Source organism: Folsomia candida, unplaced genomic scaffold (assembly GCF_002217175.1).
Source record: "Folsomia candida strain VU population unplaced genomic scaffold, ASM221717v1 Fcan01_Sc053, whole genome shotgun sequence".
Classification (NCBI taxonomy): Eukaryota; Metazoa; Arthropoda; class Collembola; order Entomobryomorpha; family Isotomidae; genus Folsomia; species Folsomia candida.
The window spans coordinates 385,183-411,022 of NW_019091245.1; the positions used below are offsets into that span (position 1 = coordinate 385,183).

The 25,840-nt window shown below is 36.9% G+C and overlaps 3 protein-coding genes across 3 annotated transcripts; all 3 read left to right on the forward strand.

Moving 5' to 3' along the window:
• The first annotated feature begins 218 nt into the window (after positions 1 to 218).
• On the forward strand, positions 219 to 15,755 carry LOC110862275 (protein 60A). Its single transcript, XM_022111455.1, has 6 exons — positions 219 to 323; positions 7,827 to 8,010; positions 8,127 to 8,181; positions 8,244 to 8,290; positions 8,357 to 8,421; positions 15,681 to 15,755. Exons 1-6 carry the CDS (start codon positions 219 to 221, stop codon positions 15,753 to 15,755), a joined length of 531 nt encoding a protein of 176 aa, XP_021967147.1.
• LOC118433468 lies at positions 9,313 to 13,140 on the forward strand. Its single transcript, XM_035845409.1, has 5 exons — positions 9,313 to 9,693; positions 9,767 to 12,582; positions 12,650 to 12,796; positions 12,889 to 12,924; positions 13,006 to 13,140. Exons 1-2 carry the CDS (start codon positions 9,624 to 9,626, stop codon positions 12,316 to 12,318), a joined length of 2,622 nt encoding a protein of 873 aa, XP_035701302.1. The 5' UTR covers positions 9,313 to 9,623; the 3' UTR covers positions 12,319 to 12,582; positions 12,650 to 12,796; positions 12,889 to 12,924; positions 13,006 to 13,140.
• Positions 15,756 to 17,609: 1,854 nt separating the features above from the next.
• LOC118433465 lies at positions 17,610 to 19,415 on the forward strand. Its single transcript, XM_035845406.1, has 4 exons — positions 17,610 to 18,766; positions 18,843 to 18,911; positions 19,027 to 19,116; positions 19,203 to 19,415. The coding sequence occupies exons 1-4, from the start codon at positions 18,542 to 18,544 to the stop codon at positions 19,257 to 19,259; spliced, it is 441 nt and encodes a 146-aa protein (XP_035701299.1). The 5' UTR covers positions 17,610 to 18,541; the 3' UTR covers positions 19,260 to 19,415.
• The last annotated feature ends 6,425 nt before the right edge of the window (positions 19,416 to 25,840 follow it).

Sequence of the window (25,840 nt, forward strand, 5' to 3'; positions counted from 1 at the left end):
ATTTAAAATTTTAAAAGTACCGCCCGAGAGAAATTATTTAGATGTCGTCCTAGGGAGTTCGATGGGAATTCATACTTTGGAATTTTGCAACATACTACGGAATTCTTTCGGAACTTCCCGATTAGTTCCAGATCGAGCGAAATAGGCACTGTCAGGGAAGACCAGACGAGTTCCGTCGAAAAATTCTGTCCTTTTAGGGAACTCCTTGGGATATAGAAATGTCCCAAAAATACAGTTCACGGGACTTCCCTGGAATGTGTGATGTTTCTGGGGATGTAGCTCCGCGTCCTTTAAGGAGGGTCGAAAAGGACACGGCTGCCATGGTAAGTCACCATTGGTGACTCAAACTGCCTTGCTTCCTTGTTGGTAAATGTTTAATTACACTACTATTTTGCTCATCTCACGTTACAATAAATTTCACACAATAACCCAACAAATAATAAACATTTGGGAAAATTAAAAGTGATGGACTTGTAAACCACTAATGTAACACAAATTACCAACGGTGATGCAAAGTTGAAAATAGGAAATAAATGTTATCTGCGATTAATGGTGGTATTTAAAAAATGTCTTCGTATCCAGCTTTTAGTAGCGCCTCAACTAAGTGTGTTTTTTATAATTGTTTTATTTACATGTTTTTAAGTGATCTTAAGCAATTCAGTTTAGTGATCCTCGAAGCTTTGGTTGCCAGTAGCAACCGAGTAGTTTAACGTAATGATAGCCAAGCATTATTAGCTGCCTAACCACTCGCAGATGCCACCAGGAAAACTTTCTCATTTCTCAACCGATCAACTCCGAATTCGTTTCAAATGAAACTTGATTAAATACCACTCAATCAAAACAGCCAAAGACATTACTTCTATGGCAAGAATTTTTCAAACATGGATTTAAAAGTTTAAAATCGGTTTAAAATGCACTTAGTAAAAACTACAATATCATATAAAGTGAAAAAGTGTGAAAACATGTTCACAAGTTGCGAGAGAAGTAAAGGAGTGAAAATTTGTGACCTCCCGCACGGTTTTATCAGGCATTTTATCAGGCATTTTTATCAGGCATTGAAAAAAATCAGGCATTTTTTTCAAACTTTGGCTCTTCATAACTTATTTAAATTAGCGCATTCACCCGAACACCCGAGCACGTATCTAATTATTCTTGACCATAAACATATTAAAATTGGTCCGGTCGAAATATGAGGTAACCCACTGACACCTTCGCATTGTGAGATATCGAATTAAGTGATGGATTGGGTTAGGATGTTTACCTTTAAGAGCCACATGTTTAAATTGTCATTGCTACACACGTCTCGCTTTTAAGATAAAATTCCATGGACATTGCTTCAAAATAGTCCTTCGTACTATTTACACTTATGTAATTCTAGAGGTTGTCCTCTATTTGACGCCAATTTCTTGCAGTTACATGCAACTGAATGAAAACAATTTGTTCGCCTAATTTCTTGCATTAGTTTTTTTCACAGGAAATATTGTTCTCTCAGAGAACAGTACATATTTAAAGTACAATAAGAACTTCTCTCTATGCAACAAATACTTATGCACGTATCCCTGTTTTATTTTTCTCGCTGACCCTCACGGCACAAGTTCTCGGTTAAATAGGGTAGATTGTACAAAGGATCAGTAGTATTTTTAAGCTACCCTTTCCTCAACAGTTACATAATTGTACTCCCAATGTGTGCTAATATAATTTAAAAGCATACATACATAAATTAGAATTTTATAATTTCACCTTGACTTAACTTTTACATATATGTATTTAAAATAAATCCCAAGATTTACACTTCCCGTCTTTATCTAATGATTAGATACAGACTGGTTTTACTGATTATGTAGATTCTACCATTAGTAAAACCAGCTTGCACAATGTAACACCTAATTTGCTGATTCCAGGTAACGAGGTCCCCGCGCCGAAATCCGGCCTGGCTACAATAATGGACCCAGAAGAACACCAAACATTCCTCGTTGCCTTTCTAGACAGCCTTGATTCACACAAGGCGGAGAAATTACATCGCCGTCGTCGCCACTCTCGAGTAACTCGGTCAACCCCATGTTATTGAAAAAGCTCAATAACATGGGGAAGAGCGAGGGTAGCAGCCGTCCACATCTGCTCTCATTAATAAATATTAAATACTAAAAATTTAATTATAAAATAGCTCATATGTTATTAAATCCTAACCAAACGTACACCCTCGGTGCCCCCTACAACACAACATCTTAAATTTCCTCCGGGGATGCGATTATAACTCATTAATTGACTTTAAATTAATAACTCCTGTACGGAATGGACTCCCCTCTAAATAAATAAAGTGGACTCGTCTAACTTCCCCGTATACCTATTATACAGCAAGTGACCTCGTTCAGAGTTAAAGTCTCGGGTGTGGCCCTGCGCCCTTTAGATTATGGTGGAGCTTGAACCCTCTGGTTTAAACGGCTGCCACACCCGCCTGGCTCAGCGCCAGGCAAGTCTAAACTTATTCACTTGACATGTTCCTGATCAGAATTTGTTATGTACATCACTAACCATTTTTCTTCCCATTATCCCCGTTATTTACTGATGTGGAGTTCAACAATTTGGCACTGAGTTTGGCACTTTCGGCGCCATCATCGTGTTACCATCGTTGTTGCTGGGACCTCATTTCATCATCGTCGTCTCATCATCGTCGTCGTCTCATCATCGTCGTCGTCTCATCATCGTCGTCGTCTCGTCATCGTCGTCGTCATTCTCATACCACACAATGTGGTCACCGAGGGAGCCTACTACAACTAAAACTAAAATCTTGATTTGATCTTGTTTTATTTATTAACGTTATATTATCATTCCCTTATTAATGGCTGTTCGGTTTTTTATTTCGAGATGCGCCTCAACTGTTCATCATGTCACGGGTCTTTTAAACCCCAGCAAAACAAAATTAAATGTCAAAGTTGTGGTGAAGTTTCGCACCGGATCTGCCTTCAGATTATAGTTCCCCCCAAGAATTGGACGATCTTCAAAGCGAATTGGGCATGCCCCATTTGTGTCGATAACCCGCAATCGATCGCTACACCTATTCTGCAAACCTTTCCGTTTTATGAAGAGCCCTTACCGGGTGAAGACGACGAATCTGTTAGTCCTGCAAATTATACTAACTATACTAATTTTCCAAGTATTGTCCCGATTCCTAAATTTGTTGAGGGCTTGAAATTTGGGCAGCTTAACTGCAACAGCTTATGGGGTAAGAGGGACGAAATTCGCCACTTTTTGGAAACCGAGAATTTTACGATTTTTTGTATTAATGAAAGTAAACTTGACGATTCGATCCCCACCTCGTATGTAAATGTCCCAGGATATTCTATTGTACGATTTGACAGACAGGGACGAGGCGGTGGTGGTTCGTTAATTTATATCAAGGACGGGTTTAGTTTCTTACCTTTAAATTATGAAGTAACTTTTCCGACAGAAGTAGAGGTGAATTGTATTCAAGTATTTCCCCCCTTCCACAAATCCATTATCGTGGTGTTAATTTACCGTCCTCCAATTGATTCACTAAGATCCAGTTTTGTTCGTTCATTTGAATCTCTTCTCTTTCAAATTGAGCGTGACAACGTAGAGTCGATTATTTTGGGGGATTTCAACATTGATCTTAATGTCAAAGACAAATTTTCCTCCTCATTAGTTAGCCTTGTCAGTTAATTCAGCTATAAGCTGGTGATTTCTGAGCCAACGCCTGTTACTTCGACTACGTCAACATTAATTGACCTTATTTTTACAACTTTCCTAGAAAGGATCAAACAATCTGGTGTTTTCTCTTTGACAACTTCAGCCCATTGTGCCACGTTTTGTGTTAGCTCATACAAAAAAGATAAGGTTCCCTCCAAATTAATAACTTATCGATCCTTTAAAGATGTCAACTGGGTAGATATTGGTTTGTACATAAGTAAAATAAATTGGGATGGAGTTAATGCTAGCAAATCTAGTGATGCTAATTTAGAATCCTTTGAAAATGTTGTGACTTTTGCCTTAGATCAATTTTTTCCGGAAAAGAAAAAACGAATTAAAGGAAAGTCTCCATGCTGGATGACAAACGAAATTCTCTCGCTAATTAGCGAAAGAAATTCGTTAAAATCAGAGTACGAATCAAACCCATCTCCTGATTTATTGAAAAAATATAGAAAGCTCAGAAATTATGTAGCTTGTAGGGTTTCAAAAGAAAGGAAGAATTATTACTTTCAAAACTTTGATAAGATTGATGACTCAGCATCAATTTGGAAAACTTACTATAAACTATCTGGTAGGGATATTAAACGCAGTGCTGATATTTCATTTTTAAAAATTAATGATAGCCTTGAATCTGATAGTTTAAAAAAATCCCAAGCTTTAGCCGAATCGTTTGTAGTCCCGGACTTAACTCCACCGGAAGTAAGAGATAGTTTGCTGCAATCGGTGAAACATCAAGCTATCGATGAGGATGACTCTTTTAATTGTACTGCTTTAGTTGACGAGTTGGCGAAGTTTTCCTCTCGAATGAAATGGAAGTCTTCGCCCTCGGATTTTATACCCACTGCAGCATTAAAAGATCTGCTACCTCATATTTTAATACCCCTATCAATTTTATTTTCTTGTTTTTTTTGTGTCAGGGTCAACCCCAACTAATTTTAAGAAAGCTGTTGTTATCCCGCTCTATAAGGGGAAAGGCTCAATTACAGACGCTGGTAATTATCGTCCTATTCCAATTCTCTCGAACCTGAGCAAACTTTTTGAGTATGTGATTAACTCGCGTTTAATGTTGCATGTTGAAGGAAAGGGCCTGCTGATCGATAACCAACATGGTTTTCGATCTGGTCGATCATGCACAACAGCCCATGCAGTTTTTACGAATGACTTGTACACAGCTCTCGACAAACGTAACACAATAGTTATAGCCTGTTTTATTGACAAATATTTTGCATTGTTTATTAATCGAAGATCTCTTAAGAATTTTTAAACTTAGTGCTAGAATAGTTTTACTTATTTTTAGTTTTTTATCTGATAGGCAATTTATTATACAATTAGGTCAGTATAGGTCGACAACATACTTTGATAACCGTGGAATAGGGCAAGGTACGGTTAACGGTCCGGCCCTATATATTCTGTTTTTTAATAAGGTCGCAGGTGTGCTGAGAGATTGCAAGTTCCTAGCTTTTGCCGATGATTTGGTCATATATTTTGAGGCCACCAACTTAGAGGCCGCATGTGAACGTATGCAAGTAATTTTAACTCGACTCGATGTATGGTGTAATTCGGTTGGTCTTCCCGTTAGTTTTTCGAAGACAAGGTTTATGATTTCTAGGAAATCCGGAGCAAAACCAAGTACGGAAATTGTAAACATTTCAGTTAATAATAATGTTGTGGAAAGAGTGTCTACTTTTAAATATTTGGGTTTGTATTTTGATGAATATTTAACGTACAAACGTCATTTTGACCATGTTTACAAAAAAATCAGTGTAAACGCCGGACTAATTTGTAAAATCAGAAAAAATATTGCCCCTAATGTACTGACGTTAATTAATGCTTATATTAACTGTCTTATAGATTATAGCCTAATTGTATGGGGAGCAACTCGCCAGAATGACTTTGACCGGCTGCAAAGAGTTACACGCAAGATACAATCCGGGACTTAAAACGTGGACATGTTCAATTTTTCGAAATATCTTGGCGGTTTCTCAGACTATGGGTTTGAATTTTTTGTCACTTAGTGCCAAGGTAACGGGTAATCTTGGCACAAATTTTCATACAAATTGGAGCAGCGACAGAGCTACTATCAACTAATATGCTAAAATCAGATGGGAACTAAAACATGGACATTTTTGGAATTTATGCAATTTCTGCTGTTTGCTTCTAATTTTCTCCATGAATTCTCACAGTAATATTTAGTATAACTTCAATTTCTATGAATAAAATCAAAAATTCGGTTTCTCATCAACCCCACGTGTTTATGGATAACGCTGTTTGCCACGGAACCCATGCGGCAATGATTGTTGGTTTACGATCGGCTACATCGGAATACTGCCAATTATTTGGGTAAACCTGACGTAATACGTATTCCTAAATATTTTCGACAGGATTTAAATCTGAGTTTCTCATTGGTAACGGGAGAACATCAATTTTGTCAAATTGAAACCATTTTATTGATCGTCTGCATGCACGGAAAGGGGCATAATCTTGTCGGAGTTGCCATTTTTTTCCTACAATGTTGGTTTCATGAAGTCAATGTTGTCCCAAGATGTTCTGATAGCCATCCAAGTTCAGTGTAATTGGAACGAATACGATTTCGGACATTATTCCTGGACTATGAACGCCCAAATCCTGACGCTCCCCCCACCATTATGTATGTGGGTACATGTGAGGTCTTCTCTGCGAATATCATGGAAATTGTACATATAACTATCGGGCCCATCCAAGGTCGATCGGTTTTCGTCACTAACGACTACGCTTTCCCATTTTGTAGTCCAGGTCATTCGATTCTTCGCCCAACGAAATTTCGCATCATTTTGCTATTGCAACAACACCGGTTTCATCTTCACAATTCGTCTGGTGAAGGTGGGGCAAGCCGAACGGACATTACTAACTGTCCGCCAAGACAATGTAAGTTTAAATTCTGCTTTTATCTGGTTTGAAGTGATAAATGAGTTGCAAAAGCGCAGAAAAATGATGGATCTCTACCTCTTTGCAATTTTTGGCATGCGTCCTGGCTCCTTTAGTCCACCGCAAACAAGTCCCTTGACCTTGAAATTCGTTATGGAGTGTTTACTGATATTCAAATACTTCGCAATGTGCGAAATACTCCACCGTTCCTGGAATAAGGCTTCGATTCTTTCCATCTGCAACAGATCGAGATATTTTCCCTCCGCCATGGCATACCGTCTTAAGGACAAACTGAATTTGCACCAAGCACTACTTAACATCCTTAGTATTTTACTACTTACGAAAATGAAAAATATCCGGGATAAATCTTCTGACTATAAAAATTGGCAACAGATTTTTTAAGAAGTGTCCATGTTTTAGTTCCCACCTGAATTTCATAGTTTTGCGTTTTACAAAGTTGTCACAATATGAGCAAACATAAAACTTGGCGAGAAGACAAATAATCGTCATAGCACTTTATACCAAAAAACATTAAGTAATAGTTTCAACGACAGATGAGAAATTTCGAAAAATGGCACATGTCCACGTTTTAGTTCCCGGAGTGTACTTGCAAATTATTATTATCCAAAAACTAACAAATACAAACATAAAAGGTTCTGGGCAGATTTGTCGTCAAGCGAAGCCAGAAAGGCTCGACAGGAATGCGACAAAGCATTCAAATCCATTGACTTCACTCTGCTCTTGGAGAAACATAATTTACTAACGGTTTCCGAGAGATTTAGCTTTTTCTCAGTTTGGTTTGTTTATAAAGCTAGAAAATATGGGTGCAGAGTGTCAGCATTAGAAGAATTATTTTCCCCTCATGCAAATAATTGTAGCATGGTGACAAGAAATTCTAGCCTCTGTTCAGTCAAGAAGCACAACACATCGATGTATCAAAATTCGTTCAGTTATTCGGCCTCAAAATTATGGAATTCTCTTCCACGCGAGTTTTGTAATATTAATGATAAGAACCTGAGCTTTAGAAAATCTGTAAATCAGTGGTTAATAGAGAAGAGGTCCTAGTATGATTTAAATTAAGGTTTAGTTAAGTTTAGTAATTAGTTAATCAATATGCGTAAATATATGGTTTGATTTTATTGTGATCAGTCGTGTCACCCTAGGGAGACCAGTCTAATTTTGTACTGATAGGTTGAATGACACGTGAAATAAAGGCTAAACAAACAAACAAACAAACCGAAACTGTGAGAGGAATTGGAACCAGAAAGACGAAGAATGCCAGAGAGTATGATCTTCCGGATGTATTTGATCCACCAAAGAACTGTCAAATGGGAACGTTGTACGTCAACTTTGAAGATTTGGGGTTGAAAGATTGGATCATTGCTCCAGGAAAGTTTGGTTCTAATAATTTAACTGGGTTTGCATTAATGCCATTAATATTCATACCAGTAATATTCATTAATACCATTTTCACTTAACCCGATTTTGAACTCGTATCGTATTTATTAATGCAGATGGATTCATTGCCTACTACTGTCACGGAGAGTGCTCTTTCCCCTTAACAGCGAGGTAAAGAATGCTACCGCACTTATACGAATCAATATTTCAGTGCATTTATTTTGTTTCACTAGCATGAATGCAACAAATCATGCAATCGTCTCCACCTTAGTTCACACAAGTACTTAAAAATGATGCATGACAAATGCACTAGCAACAAAATCATATGCTATTCTCAATTCTTTAGATTACCCCATGGAATATCCAAAGCCTTCCGGTTCACCCGTGAAGCTGGGTTCTATTCCCATGCTGGTATGTATGTATATGTACATGTACATATGTGCATACGTACAGTTACCCCAATATATTATGTAGTACAGAGTAAGGACGCTTGCTACATAATCGTATGTAACTTTGTTTCGGATGGTAATTTTCTTATGAAATTTTCCGCACTTTACAGTAAAATCGATTGGGTTTCCAAAAACCATAAACACTTTTATATTAATCTCTTGGGCTTCGGCCGTCTTAATGCAAATAATATAAGCAAAAAAGTACACGCCAAAAAAATAATGACACCCCTAACGTAATTCGTCACTCCTCTTTCGAATTTCTTTCAAAATTATTTCATTTAATTTTTTTCTAATATGTTACATTGTCCAGGAGTTCAGGCCGACTATTAGGGTTCGTCCTGCAGAATTAAATATCCTAGGAAACGACCATTGCATCGAGCAACTGAAGAAAATTATTTCAATTAATGACCAGAAACAAGGCAATTTAAGTGACTGGGGCAAATCTAACTTGCAAGTAACTAGTAACTACAGTAGTTAACTAAGTCTGATACAGATTGAAATTTAGATGTATATAAGACGCCGAAATTGATATGATGAATAATGAGACCTATATCACAATGTAAACCGGTGACGCATAGCGGGGCGGTATTATATTTTGGGGGTCAATGGCCTGAAACTGAATCGGAATTTTGCAATTTATCGGCATTACAAGTGTGTAACGGTACTTCTGATGATGATTTGTTACAAACCTTTTGGCAACGCGCCCCCGAAAAAACTTGTTACTGCAAAACGACAACGTCCCCACACTAACGCGCAGATTATCAAAGTCTAATTTGGAAAAGGTCGAATTAAAGTTTTGCCATGCTAGACCCAAACACGTAACCTAAGTAAATTCAGTACACTCTCAAAAATGTAGCGTACTTCTCGAAAAGTAAAAATGAATGTAACCCTAAACCGAGAATAAGAAGGTATTTTAAGAGTAAGTTCAGTTGCTCTAAATCTAGTAAGCGATCCTTCTAACTCTGAAAAAACCATACTTGGCAATAACTTAAAAATGAGTCCACATCTACCCCCATTAAAGTTAGGAGAACTTCATTGCGAGTAAGCCTACCGCAATTCACCCGCCCTTCTTGATTTGCACTTTGGACTTTATTAGTCTATTCCAGATTTACACATTTCCCTCATTTATTCCGGAATTTACATTCCTATTTTTAAAATTCCAAAATGTGTGATGCGGAGATTCAAAGATTGTTAACTCAACTTAATCTTGGAAAATACTGTCAGTTGTTTAAAGGTAAGATCTATTTTAAATTCCATTCTACATTTTTTAAAGTTAAAACTCTTAGTTTTGCACGTTTTTTTAACAGACAACAATCTAACCGACGATTCTTTACAACACCTTCAAAAAGATGACCTCATCCACGTCGTTCCAGTCCTTGGTGATCGGATTCTGATATGGAATGGAATAAATAAGTTGCAGTCTGGTTCGGTATATGTTTGTTTTGTTTGTGAAAAGAGATTTAAACTTTTAAAATTGTATTCTGATCACTTAAAAAATGATCATAAATTACTGGGAGCCGATTCACATAGGTGTGTTCATTGTGGTGGCTTATATCAAAGAAAGCCATACATCAGCCATTTAAAAAATGCTTTCAAGTTCCATAAGTTGCTATTGAGTGAAAATTTTCTCCCTGAAAATTACGAGGAAAGAAATCCACCAATTGAAAATATGAAAGTAGTTCACGCAGATTTTCTTGACCGAAGTTTCACAAAAGATTGCGACAATGATATTAACAAAGAACTTCGTGAATTAATTTTCAAATTGATTGCAGGAATTTTGCGTTCAGGAAAGGTCCCAATGAGCACAAAAGACGAGATTTTAACTTTAATTAAGGAGTTTACCGTAATGATCTTAGGAGAGGCTGTTTGCAGATCCATTATAATATTAAAAAGTAACGAAACATTAAGTGAAAAGTTATTTAAGCTTGAACAAATTAAAAACTTAGCTCACGTGTTCTCTTCGTTTGATAGTAAACACAAGTTAGACAAGCTTTTAATTGACGGAAATTTGTTTATTCCTGCTCGAGAAATAGTTTTGGACACAGATTTACATTTTCCATTAAAAATTGGGAACCAGCGACAAGTTTACAGACCAATTAAGCTTCAATATGTTTCAATACGTGACTCAATTTTCCAATTATTACAGAAACCAGGCTTTTACGACATACTTGACAAACAACAGTCATATTCAGGGAGAAAATTTTCATCATTTCGAGATGGAAAGTTTTTTCGCGATTCCAACTTTCCATCTCAGGTAATTTTTATAAATATATACTTTGACGAGGCTGAGGTTGCTAATCCTTTGGGGTCCAAAAATGGGAAACATAAGTTGGCAAACTTTTACTATTCAATCCAAGATATGCCTTGTCATTATAATAGTTCAATTGAAAACATAATATTGCTCTGTTCCCTTAAAAGTGAGGATTTAAAGATATTATCTCCAAACTCGGTTATGAATATCATTGTCAAAGAGCTTTTATTTCTTTGGGAAACTGGGATAAATTTCAATCACAATGGCAAAACTATTAATATCAAAGTTGCATTGTCCCAAATATCGGGTGACAATTTAGGATTGCACACCATATTAGGTTTTTCCGAGGGATTTAATGCCAATTATCCATGCAGGCGTTGTAAAATGCATAAGCATGATTGTCAAACCGCTGTGACCGAAAACCCCGGAGTATTGCGATCAATTGAGAATTATAATCAGGATGTTGAATTTAGAAATCTTTCTGCTACTGGTATAAATTTTGAATCCGTGATAAATTCACTTCCATATCACCACGTAACGAAAGTGTTCGTGTTCGATATTATGCACGACCTACTGGAAGGGGTAGTTCCTGATTTACTCAATTTAATGATCAGTTTAGGAATTAAAAACAAGCGTTTCAATTTGGATAAGCTGAATTATCGAATTGAATCCTTTGATTATGGACGGCACTTCCGTAGAAGTAAACCGTCTCAAATTAAAGCCTCAGTGCTAAAGGGTGACACAAAGTCAGGACAAAATGCTTCTCAAAATTTGTGTTTGCTCGTCTCTTTACCGTTAATACTTGGCGATTTAATGCCACACGATGATCCTGTATGGAAACTATTTTTGCTATTACGAGAAATTTGTGACATAATTCTTTCGCACATTATTACGAAGGGTGGCCTTATTTACTTGGACTCTCTTATTTCTGAATTCTGTTGTAATTATCAAGAATTATTCAAACGAAAACTGAAACCTAAACATCATCATCTTCTTCATTATTCAGGTTCAATTGTTCAAATCGGTTCTCTAAGGCAGTACTGGAGCATGACTTACGAAGCTCGACACAAAGTATTCAAAACTACAGCGCATACGGTGTGCAATTTTAAGAATATACCCAAAACATTGGCTTATAGGCATCAGCTTGGGCGATGTTTTTCTTTAATCTCAAAAAATGTATTTTCACCGTGCACATTCGTAGTCCCTAAATACGAATTTATTCAGTTGAATGACTTTGTGCATGCTGAGCTTGTGGCTGATCATTTCCATTTCCAAGAAAATCCTATAATCAAAATATCAAATCTTGTTGAATCCAATAATTCTGAATTTAGAGTAGGAGGTTTTGTAATATTGAAATATTGCACGCTTTTCCCAGAGTTCGGGAAAATTGAAGGAATTTTATTAGAGGACGACGATTGTACTTTCATAGTAACCGAATTTTCTAGCAAGCTTGTGACACATTTGTCAGCCTACCAAATTTGTAAGTCGAATAAAATTCGATTAGTAGATCTGCATGCAATTAAGCATTACCAGCCCTTATACACAATGCATTCGTTTTTTGACAATGATGTCAACGAATATATTAGTGTTCCATTTAAATTAGTTTGAGTAATTCAATTTATTTTTATTACCAAGGTCTGACGTAAATGAATACCGAACTAATCCACTAAATTAACATAAATTTTAAGTACTTTGATATAATATAATAATTTATTTTGTGACAAGCGCGTCGAAGACGACAATCAAAGTTTGTTCACTTCCTCATTGATAAGCAACCGAGAACTTCTTGAACGAGGACTAAGATTACCAACCGACATTCTGCTATCCAAAAGGGCAGAATTATCCTCCCCATCATCTTCTATTACTCATCAGGTACGAATGAAAAATAACCAAATTTTCTAGCTGCTCAGTTTATTAATTTGTATTATTTTATATTTAGCAACTACCTTCAAGTCAAACGATTTTTCTTGAAGTAATCAGAGAGAACGAACCGTTAAGCCAAAATTCCACTGCATCAACTTCAGATTCCATAGAATTGGCCACCACTTCTGGTTCCTCATTCACAAGACCAGTGGAATCCAGCCCGGTTATAAATACTAAATTAAATATTTTAAGTACATTGTTCTCTTCCATATTTTTTGTGTGCTCAATACGATTATCTGGCTTCGTCAATTTCAGAGCGCTCCCATACATGAACATCGATTTTATAATTTCGTAAGTCTTCGACAAGTGTTGCAAGTTTCTGGGTTGCTAAGCTTTTCGTATACAATTTTTTAATGGGGGTAATATTTGCAGGATATTGATGCGGTTTTGCGAAAAAATGATGCAGTGAAGCATATACTATTTCAGAAGATCCCAGCCAAGAAAATGGTGGTTAAGGATGACCGTCAGACCATCGCCGCAGTACTGGTGGATGCTATCATTGAAAATCTTTGAACATGGTACGTTACAGGCAAACAATAAAAGATTTTATTTGATTCAATTAGTCGCCGTTTATAGCCCAAGTAAGCAAGCAATGGACCAAATGGCAAAAGATCTTGTCGGAAAATATCCAGCCCTAGGGGACCCCAGACGCAAGCATCTCGGTTACCAGATGTGGTTCATGGGTAGCAGCGATGGCAACCCGGCGAGCGGATTTTTGGAGGAAAGGCTTACAAATAAGCGAAAAAAAATCTCCGATAAAAAACTTCTGTCTACTTCAGCTACAAAGTGTAACGAATTGGATTTGCCCGTTTTGAATTGGATATCTGATGACGAGGATGGTGAGATTTTTTAACCTTTATAACCTTTAATGACCACTTGACTTCTCGCCCATTTGGTAGCCAAAACACTCTGCAAATTTTGCTGTCATTGTAATACCCTGTTAATATATAGATGATCCAGATCCGGAGGAAGGAATTCTGGAGTATATTCGCCAGAATTTTGGAACTGATGTTGACTCGGCAATGAAAAATACCGTTTTTCAACGTCGCACAGTGATACGCCGACTTAACGCGGTAAATGTAGATATTCTGGATAATTTAGTAGTATCCATGCCTCGACTTTTCGATACAGAGGGGATGGTATGTACAAATTATGTTATATGAAAGTACGCAAGAGTTAACTTAACAGGATTACTTTATCAAAATATATACATATATAGATAACTCAAGATTTCGATTGCCGTCATCCTGCACTGGCCTTCGTGATGTACGACCGGTGGCCAAGGGTATCTCGAAAAATCCTGGAATATGCAGAAGAGAGTGGAATCGACTACTTGAAAAAATTCGGTGTGATGAAGAGTCGTTATGACCTGTCCTCCGGTACTTTATTACCAAATAATTATTTTTAACTCAAAGTTATGTATTTTTTTGTTCCTTAGATGACGTTACAATACTGGCTTATTGCGTATTGCCGTTTGTGCTTCCATCGTGTGGCCGACGGGCCGCATCCGACAACTTGGAGGACCAGTTTGACGATGGAGAACTGCCTATGGTGACTACGAGAGGAAAACGTAAGGCAAAAGCCGCTGGTCGTCCCCCCAAGAAAACCATGTCGATTCTGAAAGCGTCGGACTTGGACGTATACAAAAGCATGTTTGTTGTAAAACCGGTGCGTTATCGTTTGTACTATAATCTTAGGGCAATTATGTATAATCTCATTCTAATTAATATGCAATCTTCTTTTTGCCAGAAAAATACTCATGTAGCCGAAATTCTTAAGATGAACACACACCAAGCTCCGTTTTTACTTGCCCTGGGGACTATGGCCGATCTGCAGTTTGATTCATTTTTTATCATCATTCATAAGGTTGCCATTCCATGCGGTTCAAAATTTTTGAAAGCCTTTGACTCATTGACTAAGATTTTCACCGTGTTGCCACTTCCGTTTCCAGTTGAATCGTTTAACCATTGGTTATTTATTTATCACGGTGTATTTGGTAAACCTTGCCAATCAAATCTTCCACCCGTTGTACAGGCGTTGATTGGACAAATTATGCAGAATATTTAACTGTTTCAAAGCTTGTTTTACTGTTAATAATATTTCAAACATTTTTTGCTACACTGTAATATTATTTTTAACCTACCTATGAAAGTAATTGAATTGTAAAACTTAATAGTTGTGAAATAATAAATCGCACTCACACAAATAAATATATTTTTCCCCGTTTTTAACTGAACTTCTAAATTAGTAAGGCGAGCCCCGGACAGAGTAAGCCATATACTCAAAATCGTGTTCACTTTTACTTAGAATCGGGCAGAATTGCATCATATCGAGTAAAATCTTACTATGTATCGTTCAAGCCCTATGCATAATTTGGAGCATGCTACAACTCTGAGTGGAGTAAGTACGCTTACTCCAGACTAGTTGCTACACGCATTACTCCGGGCAGCGTCGAAGCACTTTGACTACCTATTGGAGTGACATTTTACTCCATTCGAAGCGAAAATTTTTAAGAGTGTAGAAAATTTGTATGCAAAATTAGGCCACACAATTTCCAATCGTTGTTTTAAATCAAAAGATACCTTTACGCGGTGACATCATCTTCGATGTGAAAAATTGAAATGAAATCAACAGAAAATTTGGTGGATTTGGTCGATCCAAAAATATATTAAGGAAGTGATTGAGTATATACCAATCAAAAGCTGTATATAAGTTTAAACAAGTTGAAGTCGAAAATTATGAAGGGGTGTAGTAACTTTTTTTGTGTTCATTTCCATGTAATTTAGCTTTGAAACCATGCATCTTGGCTAAACAAATCTATGATATCTTGAAATATAAGTACTTATTCTGTAAAATTCAGAAAATTTCATAAGAAAATTACTATAAGAAACAAAGTTGCACATGATTATGCTATGTAGCAAGCGTCCGTACCCCGTACTAATATGTATGTATATTGGGCTCACTCTACGTATATATGTACATACTACCCTAACTTGTTGGTTTACATTAAATCGTGACCATTTTTGTTTTCATTTGAATAATTTCAGTATTATGATGACCTTTCGAACGTAACTATTAAAAAGTACAAGGATATGGTGATTAAATCTTGTGGCTGCAAGTGAATAATGTATGTACATACAACTGCGGTGTTGCAGATATACATACATATTTGTGTAATTTGCACTTGTTTACATACACACGTATCTATCAGTATATATGTGCGCAACCTTAAAAATTTATTACCACTTTTGTTATTTCAATTTTTCTTTTTTTATAAAAAAATGCGAATCTTTGTACTATATGCATTATACATGTACCTTTATGGGCCTAAAGGCCCCAAAAAGCCTTCAATAAATCAATCCATCAATATGGCGAGTTATTAGGGAGATTGGGAGTTTACGTTTACGCACAAATTTTAACACGTATGTACACGTTAAATTCCCATATGGTTTGGACAAGTTGTCCATTAAGAACAACAGTAATTTATCTGTTATGGTTAGATAGCCACACACAATTTATCTTAATTGAGGAACTGGGTAATTTGTGTGTTGTTCTTATTAGTTGGCATGCACACCTTTGCAATTCGCCGAGATCCCTTCATGAAAATTTTACAAACTGACTGCATTCATTTTGAGCAATCGCAATGTAGGAAACTCCTTTCATAGGACAAACTTTATTGGTGATTACAGGTAATTGCTTAAAATAGGGATATTCACCTTTTCGGGTAACACAATAACGGATCCTGCAGGTTAACCCGGTGGGTTTCAATTAGTTTTAATACTTGTTTATCAGCGAAATCGGTTCAGTTGCCGTCCTACCAGACGAAATCAGGTTGAGTGTTACATGTCGAAATTCCACCTGGACAAGAATTAAATGAGGTATACTACTTCAATATTTCTACATAGGTACATACGTATTTAAATGATTTTTACATTTTACGTAATTTTTTCTTGATAGGTTGAAAGCCATACACCGCCCAGTAGTAAACTGCCCAGCAAGATTCAGCACTAGCTTATAAGCCAATTATCGCGACAAATATCGTTAATTGACAAATAATGCATTTCACTCATTCCCCTTCATGTCCCTTCAGTAAAATAAAGTAAACAATTAGCTAAGTGTGCATCACATCGAATACATAACTTTGTTGACATGGTCAATACAATTATTTAGTCATACATAGATTAATCAATTAATCATTCCAGTCACCATTTGTTCAGTTGGAGAAGTCGTCGAACATAATGCATCCTTAAGACATACAGTCAGAAATAATGTGGTCACTTAAAAGAAAAATTCCAAAAATGGGGAAAACCGTCAGACCGCTTTCAAAATTGGAAACCAAGTCAATTTTACCTTCCCTCCTTACAAAACAACTTTTACCCTTATTTGTCATCCTGCGTATTACGGGGCGCTGTCCGTTGGAATATAACACTTTCGGGAATTACACGGACTACAGTTTCAGTCGGAAATGTCTCAAAAGTCTGTGGACTCCACTTGTTTCCGCGATCGCGTCATTGTTCATCATGGCCATCGGTCTACTTCAATTTGGTGCGCTCGGGTATCAGTACTTTCCAACAGGAGGAATGTACGTACGTATGTCCATATTTATTTTATCAGAAATTATTTCGTAATTAGCTAATTAACCTCTTGGGTAGCTTGTCAAAGTTTATGAAAAGCTAACCATTCAGTACCTAGTTCTTTCACTGGTGAAGGACATTTTCTGAGTTCCGAAAACTCAAAAACCTTGAAAATTTCACTTTTAAACCCAGCGTACATAGATTCAGAAAAGTTGAAATTTTTGGAAGAGGTGGCACAAACGTCACGCTTTCCTATGGAAATTTTTACCTTTTAGCACCGAATGTTTTAACATTTTGCATATTTATTTACAATTTTGGCGGGTCTAGGGAAAAATTAAGACTGTGTCAAATCGGAAGCCAAGAGGTTAATTTGTTTTCCTAAATACATATGTAGCTGGCCCGTAGTCGCTAATGGAAATGCAACCTGGATCGGCACCACGAAATCTCCCCGTCTCGCGTTAACCCTTGGGTTGCTGTCTTCCGCCGAAATCGTGTCCATTTTGCACATCGCGATGGAATACTTCATCTCGTGGTGGACAACGCCTCAACTCGTAAAGTATCTGAATGACTGGAACCCAACCCAGGGATCATTTTCGGAACAGAAATATGGAAACGTGGACATTACCAAATTTCGGAATATATTTTCCACCGCGTATTTTATCGGAACGGTGCCATTATTTTCGGTTTTAGTTCTAATTTCAGATATACGTTTTGTCCTGGATTTTCCCATTTATGTCGTACTGCATCAACTCTACTGTCTAATTTCAACGGGTGCCTATGTTCTGGATGATATTAAAGTTGTACTGTTGCTGAAATGTGTTGAGGGATGTTTTTCAGAGGTTCGCATTATACAAACAGTTCTTAAAATTAGACACTTGTGTAATAGGCAAACTCACGTCAAACTTTCACAAATCTACCATATTTTACAAACTTCGCAAATTTTATCACATCAGCAGAACTTTTGCGAAATTTGGAAAGATTTCGAAAACTTTTTATGAACAAGGATTGCATTTTGGGTTACAAGTTTACCCAGGTGATAGGCAGGCATGTTTTTCGTACATATGTACTTGCGAAAATTATTTCCCAAACTCTCCGTCAGAAATTACGAAATTTGTGAAGAAATATTTTGCAAAGTCCGCTATTTACAGCAAATTTTTTAGGATAGACAAATTCGATAAATGAGTAGCGATGGGGAATATGACGTTGTCGTAAGTACGCCACAATTTTATTAAATTTTGCATCTGAACAATTTTATATTTCAGATCCGCAAACAAATTCAGTCGACTAGTTTCTCTGATAAAGTCCAACTTCGTAATTTGCAAGGGCTTCTTGTAATGGTGCGATCACGAGCAGAGTCGTGTGGCCGATATTTGACCATTTCTCAAATTTTGTCAATCCTTTTCTCAATTTATTACACGTCCGCAACCCTCTACATTTGCGTTACGCTCAGTTGGAGTCCGAAATACTTTGTGGTGTTGGGACAAATGTCGTTTTTCAGTTTGTGGTCACTTTGCCGGGTTGTAATAAAAATTTGGGCTGCGACCGACGTGACGGAAGAGGTAGACAATTCATAGTTTTTGAACAAGGAGGAATTTTTTAAGACAAAAACATGGCACGATTTTACAAAATTTTTAGGACAAGAAAATTGCCAAGATTATCAAAGACAAGGAATTATTGATGGTGGAGGACGATTTAAATCGGGAGGTACATATTTCGATGTATTAATCAATTGTTAAATTTTCTATTTAATGTAAATTAATTTAATATGGATTTTATGAACAATTAATTACTTAATAGTTCTATTCATCTATTTATGTAGCTACAAAGTATTTACACCCTTTTGACCACGTGTCCAACGGAAATTTCATTAAACAATTATGTGACATTGAACAATTCTCTGATTTTGGGGGTACGACCTTTTAATTTGTTTTTGATACGAAATACAAATCTATCTGTGTAAATAATATGTACAATTTTGTTCGTCTCGGTTTTCAGATCTTTGGCCAAGCGTGCACACTTTTCATAGTGTTTATGCAATTCAATGCTTCTTAACATACTTTATTTTTAGTGTGCATTCTTAGTATAGGTTAATTGTGTATACTGATCGGTTGTCATTCGATTAGTGGCAATTATTTACATATTTAACGACTAGAAATTATTAAGTAGCCGAAGGAACGTTATTGTTGCGAGGATGACAAAGTAAATAAATCATGCATACCGACAATTTTATAGCATATTCGATGAAGAATTTAAGCACTTCGCTTCCGCTGTTAAATTATGTATAGATATTGCTGAAGTTAATTAATGATCTACACTAATCGAGATTTTATATTATTGCGGAACAGTGATTGTCGAGAGACTCATCTACATAAGTTGGGCCCGTTAGACGGGCCTACGTAACTTGTACATACATACACAGTTAGAAATCCGGTATAGTCACGCAGGTATTGATTTCTGGGTATTAAATTTGGTATTAAAATTATACCGGGGGGTACAGAGTTGCTAACTCCATGGTAAAGGTTTAATAACAAGATATTACCATACGGTATTATTAATTAATACCACTTTGGTAGAGTCATATATGAATACTGTGTGGTACTAATTTGATACCGGATTTCTAAAAGTGTACATATGTACAAAAATTAATTAATTAGTGGGATATGCACGTATGTACATACAATTCGGGATATTCATCATTCCTAAAAGCGAGACACTAGTAAAAAGTCCTGATGCCAGTTCCATGGATTTTTTTCCCATTTGTACTATTAAAATAAAGGCTTCATTTAAGACGCGCTACCACTTTAGATCATAGCTCGCAGTTTGTCTATGAACGGCCCGTGGTCCATCATTTATTTAACATTATGGACCACGGGCCGTTCATAGACAAACTGCGAGCTATGCTTTCGATGGGGTTTGGAAAGTTATAAATGATGAGTGGAAGAAGATTACTCTTGCAGATATAGGAAAAGTAATGAATTCATGAAAACGACGATTATGCTTGGTTGGTTATCCAGAAGTCTGGGGAACATGTTGAACAAACAAAACAAATGCATAAACGCCGGATACAATAATAATAGGTAGGGTTATCATCTATGTAGAAAAGGATGACTCATCCCCTCCCTGTACGTGGAAATGGTAGTGAATATGTATTGACCACGCGGTATTGGAATTATCCAATAAATTCCTGCAGCAATACACTTCTGTATTATTTACACAGGCAGGATGTAAATCATTGACGTGAGCAAGTACATATTTACATAACACACGTTCAATACAATCGCAGTTGAGTTGGGAATCGAATTAGACTTTGTCACTTGCCATGATAATGATAACAAGATAATTAAATTAAATGGATGAGGAGAATATGTAAGGCCGACAGTGGGTTATAAAAATAACAAAATATTTTCAATGTATAATTTTTGTAGCAATCTGAGTATCAAATTCACGGTTTAGTCTAATTTTTTGTAATGCTATATATTTTTTACGAATGAAAAAAATTTAAAAAATTGTCTGAAACAAAACAAAATTTTTTTTTGTTTCAGACGATTTTTATTTTATTAAATTTGTAAAAACTATATAACATTACAAAAAAATTAACCAAAGTGTGAATGTGATTCAGACGATTGTTAAATTACATGAAAAATGTTTTGAATTAGATTTTCTCTGATGTGCACCACATCTAAAACACAATCGCTGTCGCAGAAACAAAATTAAACAAAAATAAGCGATTACCAGCCCTAGAGGAGAATTTTCTAAATACATCATTTACTTTAAAACTTACTTAATTTATTCTGAAATTTTGTATTAAATAATTTGATATTTCAGAGCACAAATCTTTGCATATCTACATACTTTCCACGAATTTGAATCCGTACGACCTTACTTACATACATAAATACATACAGGTATGCATTGCTGAAACGTTGTGCATATGGGAAAAAATGATTTTATCCAGGGACCGCAGAAGCTTGGGGACATAGGGGACAATGTCCCCAGAGACATGCAACTTTTACTACACTTGCAATTTTATTGGGCTTCTCTCTTCCTGTGTCACAGTCCTATTTATGTTGGTATCATCCCCATAATGCCCTCACAGCTCTGCGGTCCATGATGCAATCAATAACAAATTGTTATTAATTCCAGTATCGGTATTACATCATCACACCCGCATCATTCATACATACATAAATAATTAATTAATAATGAAAACTTGTCAATATATTTACATACTTATCGTTGCTGAAGTATGCAAAGGAGCCATGTCCATTTTTGGCTGGTGATATCCTCTAATTGGAACGGAAGCCCATGTTGAAACTTACGAGAAAGTAGGGACAAAAGTGGACATGTCTCCTTTGGAAACTTCAAAGACGATGTGTATGTATTTCATACATAACGAATCGTCCAGTCGGGTCAATTACAGCTGCCTATATAAACACACATTACATATGCACATATGTACATCAATCAATCCCCATCGTGAAGGGCAGATAAACAAATCAGTCAACGTTTGACACTGGAACATAACAAACACTAAATTGGCTAAGCTTTAAACTTAGGATTAATAATTCATCATTACATACATACATATGTATGTACATAAGTGATAATTATTATGTACGAATGGAGAAATGGGTAGACAAGTCGTACGACAATGTGACGTAAAAGGTGTCGTAGAGATCTGATTAAGGAGGGGGGGACCTCTACCCCTCACCACCAGATTTTGATCTCCTTTGGATATGTGGGAGGGCCCCATGAGTCTACTAAAACCCTGAAGTGGTTTTATTCCATGGCCCCATTTGCGCCCGCCACAGCCCCTCAACTGCTTGAAAAACACTAAAAAAGCCCTGTTTTCGTTCGTAAAAATCTTCACCAAAAATCGAATTTTCATCCGATTTTGAAAATTTTTGCATCATTATAGTCCCAGATAGTTGCTTGATCATATCCAACAACAAACTCAACTTTTTCAAAATTTTGATTTTTTCGAAGACATACCCCTGGTCAGGAAATTTTAGAAAATATTAAAAAATTTAAAACAGCCGAGCTTGATATCGGATGTGATAAAGCAACTATTTAGGATCACAATAGTGCAAGAAATTTCAAAATTCGAACAAAATTGGATTTTTGGCGAGCCTTTGAAGATGTTGATTTTTGTATATCTTTTCCCTTTCAGGGGGTGTGGCGGGCGCAAATGGGGCCATGGAATAAAACCACTTCAGGGTTTTGGTAGACTCATAGGACACTACCACATATCCAAAGGAGATCCAAATCTGGTGGTGAGTGGTAGAGGTCCCCTCCTCCTAAGTGACAAAGTTCTACTCGATAACGTGACCGTATTTATATACGCATTAGACATTCGGGTCAATCAGGTACAAATGAATTTTTACAAAAATGGAGTGTCCACCCCGTACGACCTCTTGAAGCATGTGATACAACAATGGTTGAAAAAGGGCGGGGTACTACTACGGGGTGCGACTAGTCATGCGCTAATTGATGTCCTAAACCAAAATCGATTCATGCGTAGTGCAGGTACATAAATATTTTACAAGTTAAATAGGATTTGAGACAGTTAACTGACACAATCATCATATTTACATATGTGTGTAACGCGGTAGTTAAACAGTTAACTATGATTTTATAATTTTTTTTAGTCCAATTAGCTAAAACTGTTGCCGTCTTGTCACAAGATGTACCATGTCCGGACATGAAAATAGGTGTGAAGCCTCCAGATGGATTAGCGCCCTTGAAGGATTGTTGGTTCCACATCCACAGGTATACAGAGTGATTGGAGATTTCGAGAACCCTTGCAAAATGTCTCATATTGCCACACCCACTGGCGGGATTTTGATTTTGCGGTCGGAATTGTGTTCCTCCACTCAATTGCAACACACTTGCCAGCCTCAAAAATTTTCGAAATGGCGTTGGAAATTGATCCTTTCCTTGAGAAGACCGTCAAGGAGTTTTCCAACAATGAACTTCGATATAAAAAAATAAGGGGAACTTTGTTGAAGGGGTGGGTAACATTAGTTCGACATACATACGTAATATTATTTAAAATGTTGAAAAACGGCGATAAAAAACATCATTGGACCTCCCCCACACACGAAATGCGTAACCATCAAGAAAGGTAAATCCGTCATCATTGAAGAAATTGGACCTCATGACCACGAAGGAAACCCCATCAAGTCAGCGACAAATTGGAAAGTCTTTGGGGATGTGCCAGGGTTACATTAACACTACATATTCACCATAAACTACTTAAACAAACTGTGAAAAAATATAAAGTTCAATGACTAAAGCAAAGTCATAAAGTGACCAGGAAATTAAATTTTCGAAGCCAATAAGGGGTCACCTTGCAGGAAAAAGGTCCGAATTTCCTGTCACACTTGACGAGGCATTGTGTTATTTTCAGGATTGCAAAATAACACGACAAATTTTCTACACAAAGGACTGCAAAAACCGTAATAATTATGTGTGTCAGAAAAGAGAAAAGTTTAGTGACAAACTCATGGTTGTTGGTGCAATGACTGGCCGGGGGGTGGTGAATTTGATTCCTGTCCGCACAAACGATTAATTAGAAGATTAATTCGAAGGACTATGTGGACAATAGTTTAAAAATAATTTTGGAGAAAAAAATTCCATCTATCCACCAGGGCGAGCTGGAGAAAGTGTAGGATCATCACGATGCCGCATCATCCCATACTGCCAGATTCACCCAAGCGTATGCGGCGCAGTTGAAGGCGAATCTCGGAGTTACTTTGATAAGTAACGAAGATATACTTGTCAAGTCACATGATAGCAGTCGCATGGATTTTTTTGAACTTGGGTACTTGAAACAACGACTTTTCAAGCGGCGAGGTAATTCCATTGCAGGAGTTCGGAAACTTCTCAACGAGGAATAGGATGTAATTACACCGGAAACGTGCCGAACTGTGTACGCCGGATGGAAGCGACGACTGCAGATGTTCGGCATAACGTACGGAGAACACATACAAAATGTTTAGATTGTTGATAGACATCAATTGCAATTACAATTTCGAAAATAAGAAGGGTTCTCGTAATCTCCAATCACCCTCTGTACATACATACGTCTAATCTTATTTACATAAGCCAGTTCCATGCAAATTTGCATATCAGGATCCGATTTTACAAACTCATTAAAATAAATTTTTAATACTTTTAACAAATGTTTCCAGAACCATTAAGCCCAGGAAAACAGATCGAACGGCTGCAACGTCTCGAAAAGTGGAAGTCTCACAAGGTGATTTCCTTCCTGAGCGCGGGATCGTTTGGTTTTGTTTTTAAAATCGCGAAAGACAAGACGTCTCCGCCAACCGCGGTGAAACTTGTGCTTGACGAAACACATCGAACCAAATTGGATGAATCGGACGAGTTAAAGAGGACCAATTGTGAGCTGCAGGCAATGAAGACGTTGCGTGGACATAAAAACGTTGTGCAGCTAATCAATAGTGATGTCCTTTTTCCATCAGGGGGGATGTCAAAGGTAGGTAAAATTATGTAAATAAATATGTCTGTTTTTAACTGGACCTTATGCAACCATACTTATGTCCGTCTGTCTGTCTGGTTGTCCCCCTTCGCGATACTTCACTTCTTTACACTTGCTTACAAGTATCCAATCTACAGAGCATTAGTCATCCTTATTTACACAGTGGATATCATACCTTATAATTGTATCCGGCATTTATGAATTTGTTTTGTTAGTTCAACATGTTCCCCAGACTTATGGGTAAGCAACCGTAATCACGGTTTCCATGAATCCATTAATTTCCTATATCTGCAAGAGTAATCTTCTTCCACTCATCATTTACAACTTACCAAACCCCATCGAAAATGGTAGCGCGTCTTAAATGACGCCTTTGTTTTAATAGTCCAAATCTGAAAAAATCCGTGTAACTGGCATCAGGACTCTTTGCTAGTGTCTAGCTTTTAAGAATAATGAGTATTTAGAATTTTTGTTTCAAATCAGCTGCACACTGGGTCGTCAATCTGGAGGTGTATCAGGTAGCGGCGTCATGGTAAAAAAAACTTTGTCGCGCTACATATGGTATTTGCTTGTAATTTATTGTTCCAAAATTGGTCTGAGAACCTCCTCACTATCTAATTCTAAATGAATCTTAACATTTTTGGGCACTATGATAAGTGTTAGTGGGCCACGCCCAGTTATTGCTATGTCCACCATAAACTTTTTACAAAACTTTTCACTTTTTTTGAAACAAAAATTCAGGGTCCGATTCCCCTGGTTTCCGATAATAAATTTTCTTGAGCTTTTGCAAGCTTGAATGTAGATGCGTGCCTCGTCCAATATAACGCAAAACTCAAACTTTTTACTTGCCGGATGAATTTTGTAGAGCGTCCAACAATTGGTCTTCGGTGTTTGCTTGGGATTCTCGTTTAGAACGTGAACGCTTGTCTTTTTCTTAACAACTTTTTAAAAATGTTCCCTACTGACGCTTTCAATAGTTGACAGAGATATTGTTAATTGTTTTGCCATCTGATCTTGGCTTGCAGGATTTCTTTCTCTGGAGATTAATTTTCCCAAGAATTTTACTGTTTACCACTTTTGGGGGCTGTCGCATCTTCGGCTCTGGCATACCAGCGCTTCAATTTTTTCTCCC